Below are 14,464 nucleotides of genomic sequence, written 5' to 3'. Positions count from 1 at the left end.
CACACACTCCCGGAGCTTTTGAAAAATACAACCCTTCTCCCTTTCCCTCGGGGTCCGCGCGGGCCTAGCGAAGGTCGACGTTGCAAAAGCTCCCAGGCGATTCAGGTGCGTACCCAGAGATGAGACCCGCTGCTTCATCCCGTCTCCTGGACCAGAGAGCCCTGTGCATCAGAATCACTGACGCTCTTGGAATAACACAGATTGATGTGCAAAACTGCCCAGCCGGTCTTGTAACTTGCTTCTCCGAGCCCGGCTCAGGCAACTATTCTAGAGTACCCCGTTAGGGGGCGCTGCGGCACCGCGAGCCGCTTCCGGGCAACAGTAAGCGGCGGCGGGGGTGGGAGGGTGTGACCCGGAAGTCGACGGCGCGGGTTTCCGCTCTTGTGCCGGGGAGGCGGCGTGAGCGACTCACGTAGCTGTGGCGGCCTGGGCGCCCTTCCGGCTGTCCCCACCGACAACATGCTCCAGTTCCTGGTGAGTGGAGCCCTGTGGGGGTCTCCTCTGCCTCCTGCACGCCCCCCGGCAGTGTTTCTCTGCCGGCGTCCGGCTTCCTGTGAGGTGGAGGCGTCGGGGGAGCGCGCGTTCGCACTCTGCATTGTGCGTCCCGCGAACCCGCGTGCGAGAGCCCGGGCCGCTGAAGGCCGACGGGCGCGGCCTCTGGGAGCTGAGGGCCGGCGACCCCGCGCCTGCCTGCGCCTCCTCCTCACGCGGCGGGGCTGAGCCCTCTTCCGCCCTTTCAGAGTGGCGGAGTCAGACGCTGGCAGTTTTCACCAAAGTCCTTTTTTGGGGTGGGGGGATGAGTATTACCGTAATACTCACGGTTTCTGGAGTTAGAAGCACCTTCTCTGACAAACTCAGTTATTTCCAGAATTGCCTAGTGAGTGTTCCAACGGACTTAACCATATTTCCAATGAAAGTTTTTCCACCAAAAACTTACTGTGCAGTTCAAAAACTTGACGCCTTCAACCTCTCTTGAGGCAGATACTGTCTTTCAGATGGTCCGTGGAGACCTGGTGTTCTAGGAATGAGTTGCTTCCCCAAATGTACTTTTGAAACATGGAGATTAATGGTTAAATTTCTTTTGTCAAAAGAGGATCCTTGACCTAAACTTCCTAATTAAGACGTTGTTGCTCTTTTCCCTCTGGGAGTTTCTTCAGAGCCCTAACTAGATTTCAGGGGTAATTAATGTTAATTTATTTTAGGAAACTCATAGTTAAAAGCAGTATCAGCCCCCCAGGTATAAGGTGATATAATTGAGCGTCCTACTAGTACATTTATTCCTTATTTTTTTCTTTCATCTATTGCTTATTGATACACTGAGAAGACATTCATTTACAGTTAACTTTTGAAATGTTTCTGCAGAATGAACTTATCTGGGACTATTTATATATTGCTATATATAAATATGTTATGTTTGAGATTTGTGAATTCACAAAATTATCAGCATTTAAGAAAAGATGCTGAAACAAAATAACATATATATTGCAGTTTTTAAAAAAATGATGGAACGTGTAATTGGAAGTATTTGAACTTGTCTCTATAAATTATTCATCGCTTTTGTTTTGCTCTGTGTGTGTGTGTGTGTGTGTGTGTGTGTGTGTGTGTAGTGTTTCTCATATAAGAAAAACCATAGAATATTTGAGCTTGGGGGTCTGACTTATTTTAGTGTTATGTTCTCAAATTGTATCCACTTACCTAGGAATGCCTGAAGTTTATCTTTATGGCACCGTAGTAGTCCATCTTAGTTGAAAAGAAAGTTTGTGTTATGTTTCTTTTTTGTAAGAATCTTTTCTGCTTATGTCTTATACTGATAATGTGCAGATAACAATACACAGTGTAATAACTTGTTCTCATTATTTGGTTATGAAAATTTCTTTTGTTTTTTCATAAAATAAAAAAGAGATACTGAAGTGTTTATTAAATTCCTAGCTCAGAAGTAAAGCCAGCGTATGTAGTGTTGAATAAGAGGACAGCCTCTAGACTCACTCTTGTGTTTGTATCCTGCCCCATCATGCTCAAGCTGTGGGAGTTTGGGCAGGTTATTTCATTTTTCTGAGCTTCAGTTTCCACACTTGAAAATGGGAACTTATCTCATGCTTTTGTTGTGAGGATTAAAAAGGGAAGTTAATCCATTCAAATATTTTTCCATCATTCCTACTTAAACAGTGTGTTCATAGAGTAACGACAGTTGTTTTAAGAACGCTTTCCAAGAAAAAGAGCTTTGTGCAGTGCTCCTGACACTGTTACTGTTGTCGTCTTACCCTATAAAGTCAGTGGCACTTGTTATTCAAACCCCCTCATCTTTCATCCCGCCTCCTTTGGCTTTCAGACCCTGAAGCTGGTACTGTCACAGTCAGTCATGTTATAATGCAGTAAAATTACTTTTTAAGGAAAGACTTGCACCAAGTGAAGGTGACTGGTGTTAGTGCGGCTGAAGGATCATATCAGGGTGCACCAGTTGGGAAACAGCTGTATCTAATCTAATCTCTCCTGTTTTACTGGTTGTTTTTTCCTGCACTCAGTTACTGTGCTGCTCAAGGGTCAGTCCTTGACCACCACCACCCTTCTTGTCAAACTTAGCCTTAGGGAGTTTGTTCTTCGGCCTTCTGTCAACTTTCACCTCTTTGTGACAGCTTCCAAAACTACCTTGGGCTCTTGTTCCCTGGTATCAACCAGCAACTGAACATGTTTGGATCCATTATCTCTTCCTCCCAGTCTCTAACCCCACCTAATTTCTTTCTGCCCCTGCTCTGAATCTCCTAAACTTGAAATGTTGGTGTAATCTTTCATTTCTTTCATTCTCCATGTCATTTTCCTGCTGTGAGCCTGGCACATAAGTTTACCTACTGTAATCTTGGGCAAATTACTTAGAGGCTTTGTGCCACATTTTCTTAATATATTACTGGGCAGTGAAAATATTTGCTTTATAAGGTTTGTGAAGAACATGAGTTAACTCATGAAAAAGGAGAATGTTACTTTGCATATGGTAAGCACTTACCAAATGTTATTTTTTTCTAAATATTATTTTAAAAGTCATTTTAAGACTTGTTCATTATGCAAAACTCTCTCCCCATTGCTAACTTCGAAGAGTAGGTACTTTTCAGCCCCTCCTCTCATACTAGCTACACTGTGGTAGCTGGTATAGGATTTAGGTTTTGACTTAGAAGATTATTTTTCTTATTCAGTTAATATGCTGATGCTTGAGTCTTCACTAAGGTCCTCAGTTTGGAGACATGTAAAGCATTGTAGTCAATACTTTGTGATTAATTTACAGTACATATTTATACTCCACATCTGCAGATTCAACCAACTGTGGATTGAAAATATTTGAAACAAAATGCAGATTTTTTCCTGTCACTATTCCTGAATATTACAGTGGAATGGCTCTTCCCATAGCATTTGCATTGTAATAGATACCACAAAAACTTTAGAGATAATAAATTAAAGTATATGGAATGATATGTGTAGGTTGTTGTGCCATAAAAAAAGGGACTTGAACATGTGCAGATTTTGCTATTTGTGAGGGTCCTGGCACCAATCCCTGTGGGTAGCAGGGATTTTTTTTTTTTTTAATTTTAGGTCTTCTTTTTGCCTCATTACTGTCTCAGTCTTAAGATATGTGAGTATTTGCATCAGCTTCTGCCTTAGTTACTTTTTTTGTTGCTGAGACAAAATACTTAACACCCAAAATTAAGGGAAGAAAGGTTTATTTAGATCAGTTTGTGGAGGTGTCAGTTCATGGTCAGCTGGCTCCAAGGAAGGGCAGTATCGCAGAAGAGAAACAGTTCATGGCAGGCAGAAAGTAGCGAAGCAACAAGGGATGACTATAGTTCTTTCTAACCCTTATATTTTATCCAGGCTACTTAGGACTGGTAACACTCAATCCCAGTGCCCTTGATCCTAGCATTGTATCATGAATCAACCCCAGCATCACATACTGTAGATTCAGCTACGAAAAAGTCCAATCTATGACTGCATGAGGCTTTGTGGAGGGCATCTATACACAAGCCATAACATTCCACCCCTAGACCTCCAAAAACTCATGCACAGCCTTTTATGCAAAAGGCACATAGTCCTATCTCTAAGAGCTGCCAAAGCCTAACAGTTTCAGCATTGCTGAAAAGTCTTTTCTGAGATGTAAGGTAAACTTAGCTACAAACCTCTGTACAAATGAAAAGAAAGTTAAACACTTCCAACATTCAGTGGCACAAGGTAGATATTTCCATTCTAAAAGTTACAAATGGGGATAGCAAGGAATGGGAACAAAGCGAGACCAAAATCCAGCAGGGCAGCCATTAAATCCCACAGTTCTACTTCCAGCAAATCAGGCAATATGTGGCAAGTTGTGAACTCCAACAGGCTTGGGTAGTTCTGCCCCAGTGGTACTTCTGGTGGTTGTAGCTCCCATGGCTTCTCTCTTGGCCAGGTCTGCTCCCTCCTTGCAGTTTTTCTCAGATGATTCATGTTGTTCCTGGCTTCTCCAAACTTCTGGGGTCTCCACTGTACCTTTGGCTTCATACTCACAGCTTCACACACTGCCCTCTCAGGGATGCACTGTCAGTCCTTGCAGGCCTTCTGAATTCTGGGTGGAAGCCTTCCTGACCCCACAACTCTTGCATTCCACATGCACCTAAAACCAACACCATATGGATGCTGCCAGAGTCTGATGCCAGCTGGAGCAGTAGTCAGGCTTTTTTCTCTTTTGGCTGAGTGAGTGCCTGTGAGCCAAATTGCTAGAAACAACTTCCCTAGGCAGCCACCATTCTGTAACGTGCTCTAGGGTTCTCGTCTCAAAGCAAAGTCTTTCACCTTTGCAGTTCTGAGGCTTTAGATGCTGGAGTCTTCTTGGTTCTTGTGATGTCCTTAGGTCATCTTTTCTATTCTCTTCTTCTGAAATACAGTACTTGGCTTTTTCTTGCTAGTCTTTTTGATCGACCAGTTTCTCCTCTGTTCCATCTTTGCAGGCTGTAACTTTATTGGAACTTCCTTTTTGGCCCAATCATTTAAATCATTCTGCTGAGCTCTTTGCTCTTGATTCTTAACGTAAATTTGACTAAAGGCCCCCAACAGTAGCCAAACCACTGCTTCAACATTAGACTGTGTTAAGATTTCTTCTTCCAGATAAATTAGTCTACTACCCTTAATTTCAGTCTCAGACAAAGTCTCCGGATGCAAACAAAATGCAGAACAAATACTTTCTGTCAAGGCGTAACACACATTTCCTGGAGTCTAACAGCCTTTCCCAGCAGAAACATTTGTCTTTACCAGCAGAATTTCCATCAACATTCTGGTCTTCTGAGCTCTGACCAAAAATCTCCCATCAAATACAGCCTCAGGTGTTCCAGCTCTGCTTTTTCAGCTGGCATCTCCAAACCTTTCCTAACTCTTCCTCTTCCCAAAGGCCAGCTCCAAAAGCTCCTAAACCACACAGTCAAGTACAGTCATGGCAACAACCCTGCTTTTCTGGTACCAGATTTTGTCTTAGTTACTTCTCTCCTTGCTGAGGCAAAACCCAACATCCAAAGTTAAAGGAGGAAAGGTTTATTTAGCGGACAGTTTGTAGAGGTTTCAGTCCATAATAGCTGGCTCCAAAGAAGGGTGGTAATGCAGAGGAGAAACAGTTCATGGTGGGCAGAAAGTAGCAAAGCAACAAGGGACAACCACAGTTCTTTCTATCTGTTATATGTTATCTAGGCTACTTAGGGTGGATAACAATAACACTCACTTTTTTTTTGAGACAGGGTCTTGCTATAGAGTTCAGGCTGGCCTTGAGCTCACTTTGTAGCCTAGGATGGTCTCGAACTTGCAGTGAGCCTCTTGCCTCAGCCTCCCAAGCGATTACAGGTGTGCACCACCATGCCTGGCTAAGAAAGAGTATTGAATAAAAATCCTTGTTTACCCCTTTAAAATTAGTAATTTGAATTTGGGTGTGTTGTTTTTGAAAGTGTAATTTGATGAGTCATAGTTAAGATTTTTCAGGTACTTGTGTTACTGTCAAGCATGAGCCTTTCCCGGATAAATATTGTAGCTTTATCTGGTTATCTGTGGGGTTAAGCAAATGATGAGAGGAGTCAGTTTGCTCTTGAGTTGGCTTTGTCCTTTATGAGTTAATACTTTTTTATATTAATAAGTAAAATATTGTTACTAACGTGATCATGTGCTTTCATACATTAAAAAAAGATGACATTTTCTTTTAAGCTCTAATGTAGAACCAACTGTTCAACCCTTTTTTTTTTTTTTTTTTTTTTTTTTTTTTTGTTTTTTGTCCCGAACCGACGACCTTGCTTTTTTGAGACAGGGTCTTACTATGTAGCTCAGGCTGGCCTTGAACTTACTGTGTAGTCCAGGCTAGCCTTAAACTCATGGCAGTCCTCCTGCGTCAGCCTCCCGAGTTCTGGGCTTAGAGATGTATACCACTACGCCTGGCCAACTGTTGATCTGTTTAGTTCTCCCTTTTTTCTTCTCATAGTTCTTGGATTTTTTAAAAACATTTGTCCAGTCTAGAAGCCTTGAAGTTATTTTTGATTTCCTCAGTTTCATCCTGCATAACGGACATTGTGTTTCCAAATACTAGTGAATTTTACAATTTGAGGTATGACGCACCCACTTAAAGTGGTTTCTAACATGTTCATAGACCATGCAGCCATCACCATCTCATTTTATATAATGTCTCATCACCTTAAAAAGAAATTGTGTACACGTTAACATTCATTTCTCCCCTCTTCCCTAATGCTGGACAACCACTGTGTCTGTGAAATTGGCTATTTTGGATAGTTCCTTTAAGTAGACTCAGACAGTAATATGTTCATCTATATTGTAGCATGAATCTTTTTTTTCTTCTTTATGACTAAATAATTTTATGTTGTATGGATATACCACATTTTATTAATTTCATCAGTTGAACAATTGTGTTGCTTTTGCCTTTGGCCTGTTAGGCATAATCTAGCTACGAATGTCACGTACTTGTTTTTCTGGGGTTATATATTTCACTTCTGGGAATACATCCTGAGAGGAATTGCGCCGTATGATAACACAGTGCTCACTTTTGTGGAGAACAGCTAGATTGGTTTCCAGAGTGTCTGTACCATTTTGCATTTCTACTCAGCAGTATAGATTCCAGTGTCTTTATATCCTTACCAGTTTTTTAAAAAATTTAAAGCCATTATAGTAGGTTTGTATGACATGGTATCTCCATATGGTTTTTGATTTGTCTTTACTCAGTGACTAATGATGTTGAGCTTCTTTTTGTGTGCCTGTCCACCATTTGTATCTTCTTTGGGGAAATCCTTGTAAATCTTTTGCCCAGTTTTTAAATTGAATTACTTGTCCTATCATTTAATCATGAGTTTTTTTTTTTATTCTAGATAAAAGTACTTTAGATACATTACTTGCAAATATTTTATCCTGTTATATGGACTTTTTCTTGATGTTATTCTTTGAAGCACGTTTTTAATTTCGATAAAGTCTAATGTCTATTTTTGTTTGTTTCTGATACTTTTGGTGTTATATTTAAGAAAACCATTTCCTAACTCCAGGCCATGAAGATTTACTCATATGTTCTTTTTTCTGTTTTATAGTTTTAGCTTTCTGATCCATTTTGTGTTAATTTTTGTATATGATGTGACATAGGAATCCAGCTTTATCTATTGCATATGTGTAGCTAGTGATCCCAGCACCATTTCTTTTTGCATTGTCTGTCTTAACATTTTGATTTCCAGTCACTTGACTATAAATGTGAAGATATATTCCTACCTTCTCTATTCCATTGATCTTTACCATATTTTGCTTGCTGTCTGTTCTGTATGGCACCACCCTGAGGTGGTCTGTCTTTACTCTACTTTCTCAGCCTTATCTGTGTACAGCTGCTGGCAGAGTGTTTCCAAGGCAGTGGTTTCATCACATCTCTGCAGAAGGATATTAGTCAGTGGCTTCAGACCATTATTACCCCAAAAGGAAATAATTCCTTTGTTTGCTGCTGCTTTTACTGCAGCTGCTTTTTTTTTTTTTTTTTTTTGGAGACAAGGTCTTGCTGTGTAGTTCAGGCTGGTCTTGAACTCACTGTGTAGCCCAGGCTGACCCTGAACTCAGTGATCCTCCTTCCTCAGCCTCCCGAGTGTGTGTGCCACCATGCCTAGCTCTCTGCTTGCTTTTTAAAGTGCATCAGCTTGATGGCACTGCCCTCCAGGCATATTGGTCTCCATTTCTGCCCCAAGTCTTTCTAATTTGGCCTATTTCTTTTATTCTAGTCATCATATCCTTCTCCCCATCTTGTGTCTTGTTTCTCTGTGTTCAGTTACCTTCCCAGTTCTTTTCACAGTTTAAATTTTAATAGCATGTTTAGAGTCTTTAAACAACTTGTGATACGCTTCTTTCAGGCATATTTCTTAGAACAACTCCTTCTCTGTCATTTTTTCTGTCACTTAATGCATGACCTTGTTCTGGGTTTGGAGTATCTGTACTATTCAAGATCCCATGGCTTTTATGTTTATATGTAGCTTTTTTTCCTGTATACCTAAGAACAGAGACTGTTTTTGGTCCTTTCATAGGGCTGAATATGAAGTTAATTTTAGTATATAGGAGTCTGTAATCCCCTGAACTCTTTAGGTGTGGTTGTATTTGGGAAATCAGATTTCTTTCAGATTTTAGGAGGACAGTAAGCTACATATAACTTGAAATAACGCTAGCAGGGCCTCAATAGCACTTTGTAATCAAGTACATTATTATTATCATTATTAGCAGTAGTAGTAGTAGTATTGGAGACAGGGTCTTGCTATGTAATTTATAGTCTGGTATTGAACTCACTGTGTTGCCCAGGCTTGCTTTGAATGACTGGTGACCCTCCTGTCCCAGCCTCTCATGTGCTGAGATTTCAGGCATGTGCTGCCATGCCTGGATAAAATTTGTATTGTTGAACATATTTTCCAGGAGGGTTGAGATCAGGATCCTATATTTAAAGATTTCTATTTTCATAGCAAAAAATGATTATTCACACTACAGTATGATGTAGACTGCAGTCACATACCAGTTCAGGGCAGGTGTGATGTTGCTTCCATGTGAGCTACAAATGAAAAGATTGGATGGGGCTTAGGGGTGTGGAGGTGTGGGTGATAGACCTAGGCTTCATGGATGCTAAGTGTATTCTCTGGTTGCAGAGCTGGAAATGCCCTTTTGTCTTGCACACAGTGCTGGGCTCTTCTCCGTCTTCTCCATGTTCCTGTTCTGGACATTAGCTCCCTGTTTCTTTCTAACATTTGTCCTGTTCACTGCTTTCCTTCTGTCACCTCTGTCCCCAGACAGCTAATGTGGTACCATGTGTTTCCAGTGTGTTTGTGAGCTGGGATAACTTTTTCATACCCTGAAACCTTAGGATTATTACAGAGAGTGTGACGGTAATGTAGTCAGTGCTGAGCTGAGCTTGGGAGGAAGGCATTTCACTTTTTCTGTGTCATCTTCTTTCAGAAATATTTTTGGGAGAGGGGAATGTCCATGTGATGTGGAAGCTAACCCATTGATGCTTACAGAGCTTTTTTTTTCCTTCAAATTTTAATTTTTATTAGTACGTGTATGCAGTACATAATTCCTTGCAGGGAGTTTGTACCTGTATATAATTCAATTCTTTTTCATCACTTTCCCTTCCCTCCTGCTGCTTCCATCTCCTGGTCCCTTTCTTATTTACAGAAAGATCTATCTCCCTATTTCCTATTATCTATTTTTTATTTTGCTGTTTTATTTTGTGTTCCTCATAAAAGACAAATCTTGTAATATTTAAGCTTTTGTGTCCAATTTCTTTTACTTAACATTATTGTCTCAGGGTGCATCCATTTTCTTACACATAACTCAGTTTATTCTTCTTTATGACAGAGTAGTACTCCATTTTGTGTACCACACCCAACAGCTCTGAAACATGAAATAGATGTGATTTATCTGTAGACCCATGGTATTTGTTTTGTTTTATGTTTTAAAATAACTGCTAGTTTTTCGTGTGGCTGATGACTGGTAAATTGGCTGAAATGAAGCCACATTAGATAGGCTGTATTCATTTTGGGCATATGGTAGGAATCAGGAATTTTGGGATATGGGAGCTGAAACATTACATTTGCATTGTAATGGCTTTTAAATCAGGAAGCTCAAATCAGTAAAACTGGAGAAGTTAAATGTCTAGCTTCAAAGTACAGATAAAAAATAAAAGCAAAACTTTATTTTTTGGTCATTTTTTTCAATCTCATATAGTTTCCTTTTGGTATTTAAATTAACATTCTGGTTGACTTTTTTCCTCCTTTGAAGCAAATTTGGGTATCTTTCTGCATTTGGAAAACCTCTGTCTGCCTGGTTCCACTCTAGAGGGGTGAAAAAAAAGGCGTTTTGCTTGTTGATGACACCTTGGTAAAAGTATGATTTTGCAAGCTATCTGGTTAATAAATGACTGAAAACAGTCAGTGATGAGACACTTGGGAGCCTCTTATGTGTCTTAATTTGATAACACTGTATTAGTCAGGGTTTATTAGAGAAACAGATATAACACAAGATAAACAAATGTATAAGAAATTATAAGTTTGTCTTATAATGGTAAGCCACAGAGTTGGATGAGAAAGTGTGCAGAGGGTGTCTGCACACTGGAGATTGAAGAGCCAAACCCCACTCCTGCTACCAAGTTCTATCTTGGTTACTTTTTTGTGGTTGTTGTTGAGACAAAATACCCAGTGCCCAAAATGAAGGAAAGAAATATTTATTTAGCTTATAGTGTGTGGAGGTTTTAGTCTATATTTGGCTGGCTCTAAAGCAGAGTGGCACATAGCAAAAGGCAGCAGTTTATGGCAGCAGAACAGTGAAGAAACAAGAGAAAAAGGGAGGAGTGGCAGAGAAGAGCAAGCCTCTTTTTCTCATATTGTAAGCAGGCTACCTCCACCCAGGGGGTGTGTAGCACTCACATAATCTCTATGCCCTCCTCTTGCACAGACTCAGGATGAATATAAAGTAAACACTCTGGTGCCCTGCTGAGTCACATAGTTAACCTTTTAAACTTCTCAGATTGACACAATGAACAACATCACAGAAAGGGGTATGTCCTTTTTACCCCAAGATGCAGAACTGCTGAGTTACTTAGCCAAATTTCTAGACTCCCCAAGTTGACACAGTGTATCAGCCATAACAAACACCAAACCAACTTAAATTATGCTTTTGCTGTGTAAAGTTCAGAAAGCTGAATTACAGTAAGGAGGCATGAGAAGTTGTATTCCACTCCCACAAAGGATTCTCCACTTTGAGGATAAGGGTGGACCCTACCATGTCTGATTGATAATGTATTAAGGACCACGCTTTCTCTTTTGTAACCTGCCTCTTGTGTTTGCACGGAAGTAAAATTGACTACCCAAAATGATGAAAAAAGTGAATGCCAATTTGAATTTATGAAATGAGAAATTAGGCTTTAATTGGAAGCTCTTTAATTAATAGGGGGAGAACCAAACGACCATCATTAAACCTCAGAGCTAAGGAGGTTTAGCCCTCTTGATATGTAACGAATACTCTGAATTTTCATTAAGTGATATTTACTCAGGAAATTAGTCACCCAGTGGAGTAAATGTATTTTCTAAAAGTTGTGCCTACCTCTCTGTCACTGAGGTGGAGCCCTCTTCCTGAAGACCCTACCCTGGAAGTGCTAAGGCTGGAGATGTGTTGGAACTTTCCCACTCCTTTCTGTCATTGCACAGTTTTACTTTTGAGTATGTATGTAATGTAGGTTGTCATGTGCTCCCTGTTGTGAATGACCGTGGACAAGTCAGTTTACCAGCCTGGACCGTACATTCCTCTTTGAAATATGAAGAGATTATACTGTGAGAGTCCATTCTCTAAAGTTCTTATTCAGCTGAATATATTTTTAATGGAATATTAGTTTTATTTGATATAGAGAGGAATAGCACTCATAACCAAAGAAAGAAAAAATATTGAGTTACGAGGGGAGAAAGAACTTGGGGTACGTTTGTTCATTGTCGCCATTTTTTCTTTTTCATTCTCTTTAACTTTTTGGGAGAGAGTGTGTCTCTGTTTTATAGAAGAAAAAATAATTTCATGTTCTACACCATTTTAGACTAGATACCAGGGTCTTTCACCTGTCCTGAGCCTCACAGGAAGGTACTGTTCATATGTTTCCATTTTAGACTAGACACCAGGGCTCTTGGCCTGTCCTGAGCCCCACAGGAAGACCCTGTATGCCATCTTAGACTAGAAACTAGGGCCCTTTACTTGTTGCAAGCCCCACAGGAACCGCTTGTTTTGAGCCCCCCAGCAAGATACTGTTCATGTGTTTCTATCTTAGACTAGACGCCAGGTTCCCTCACCTGTCCTGAGCCCCATAGGAAGACACGTTCATGTGCTTGGTTTGGACCCACAGTGCAGTGTGACTCTTCCTGTTCTCTTCTTTCAGCTTGGATTTACTTTTGGCAACGTGGTGGGAATGTACCTGGCTCAGAACTATGACGTAAGTGGCCATATTCATTTCTTCCTTGATTCTGTGTAACTGTTCCACAGTTAGTCTCTTTTCTTTGTTGAGGTAACTTGTTTAAGGCCATAAACCTGAGGGGAAAATCCTAAATTTTATAGAAATTTATAGAAATTCTACTGTATTTGAAAAATACTACTGTATTTGAAATTGTACTGTATTTGAAAAATATAATCTAATGCCCAGAAGCTCTGTCCTACAAATCACCACAAGAGGGCAAGAGTCCATCGGTTAAGGTGGTCTCAGAAGGAGCCTAAGCTGTTGTGTGTGTTAGTCCAGAGTTATTCTAAGTTGGCTCTGAGGAAAGTCATGATCTGTGAATGTTTAAAGGTTAATCGATGATCTTTTCAGTTCCCTTGCCCAGTAGGAGACATGACTTAGAATTTTGGACGTGGATCTGAACAGTGGGAAGTGGGAAGCACAGCATTAAGCTTATGTGTAATGGGGAAGCTGAAGATCAGGTGGTGCACCTGCCCATGGGTAAGGGTTCTAGAAGGTATTCTAAACAGACAAGCAAGGGAAATATGAACTTGTGTGGTAAGGCTTTTCTGTTTGTCAGCCTTTGAGTCATGATTTTCTAGGAGCTTTGTTACTTTATATCACATTTTCTGCTTATATGTGCAGCTTTCACTTAGCTGGATTGAGAGCTCAGTGTGTCGCTGCAGGTGAAAGTCAGTCTGATTAGAAAGGGACCACTAGTTTAAAACTTCTGCCATCCTTCACATGCAATTAAAGGCTAGGAAACAGCACTGTTAAGCAGGTCTCCTTCAGAGGAAAAGAAACACTTGTGAAACCATTTATCCTTGGAGGAAGGGCAATCAAAGACTATTTAGTAGGTAAATACAAAATTATAATAATCCTTTTTTCTGTTTAAAGATACCAAACCTGGCTAAAAAACTTGAAGAGATTAAAAAGGACCTGGAAGCCAAGAAGAAACCCCCTAGTTCCTAAGGCTGCTGCAGCCCTGCATTCTGTACACACTGTCTCCTGCCCTGCAGCGGCCTCCCTGATCTTCTGTTACCACAGTTTCTGTGTTGTCTCCAGCATCAGTGATTTTCCTCTTTGCTAGACTGCATTGCCTCAGAGCAAAAACGGAGGCCCCAAATCAGGAACTGTTCTTCACAATTTCAGCTCCTCACATCTTTCCATGTCTTCCTTCCAGCTCTTCAGGAGGCTCGAAGACTGGAATTATGGTGCTAGGTTGGCAAACATGACCTTTATTTAGTAGTGTCTACCTTGTTTTGGGGATTCCTGTTTCTTGTCAAAAGAAAAATTGCGAAGTTGTATAGCTGATCAGATACAAATAATGCTGAATTCACAGTTTAGTGATTACAATGGGTGCTTGTTAAACATTTGTTACTAAACTTTTTGTTTCAAAGTATTAAAATTAATATCTAGAACCCAGTTTCTAGTGAATTATCCATTTATTTTGTACTCCTGTCTGGCAACTCCATAGTTGATCACCAGTAAGTCAATTTTTTGTTGATTAATTGAGAAAATATTTTCTAAGAATCTGATAGCTGAGGAATTAAAGAATATGCAAAGTAATATTTTTTGTCTCAGTAGTATTGATAGTTAATTGTGAAGTATGTATGTTTTTCCTTAATGGTGTATTTGTTCTGACTTTTCCTTCAAAAGAATCATTCTTGGGGTTACAGGTACACTTGACATTACATGACAAAGTTGATAAAAGAAATGTTAATGACTTCCACATTAAATAAATTATTGTCAGGCATGGTGATACACTCATGTCTCAAATGATCCTTCTGCTTCAGCTTCCTGGATGCAGAGACTGTAGGCACAGTGTGGCTAGTCTGTACCTTTTTTTTTTTTTTTGGAGACAGGGTCTTACATATTTCAGGTTGACCTTGAACTCAGTATGTAGCTCAGGCTGAGCTCATGGTGATCCTCCTGCCCCAGCCTCCTGAGGGCTGAGATTACAGGTGTGGATCATATGGAGCTTGTGTT

General features: G+C 40.3%; 1 protein-coding gene across 1 annotated transcript; it reads left to right on the top strand.

Annotated features, from left to right (window-relative positions):
* The first annotated feature begins 365 nt into the window (after positions 1 to 365).
* LOC106146750 (chromosome unknown open reading frame, human C7orf73) lies at positions 366 to 14,044 on the top strand. The gene is made up of 3 exons (XM_013504998.1): positions 366 to 474; positions 12,422 to 12,475; positions 13,373 to 14,044. Exons 1-3 carry the CDS (start codon positions 460 to 462, stop codon positions 13,445 to 13,447), a joined length of 144 nt encoding a protein of 47 aa, XP_013360452.1. The 5' UTR covers positions 366 to 459; the 3' UTR covers positions 13,448 to 14,044.
* The last annotated feature ends 420 nt before the right edge of the window (positions 14,045 to 14,464 follow it).

This window comes from Chinchilla lanigera, unplaced genomic scaffold (genome assembly GCF_000276665.1).
Source record: "Chinchilla lanigera isolate Chin_1 unplaced genomic scaffold, ChiLan1.0 scaffold00093, whole genome shotgun sequence".
NCBI classification, from domain to species: Eukaryota; Metazoa; Chordata; class Mammalia; order Rodentia; family Chinchillidae; genus Chinchilla; species Chinchilla lanigera.
Note: the sequence above shows the minus strand (reverse complement) of the source record. Positions and strands in the feature narration are given on the sequence as shown.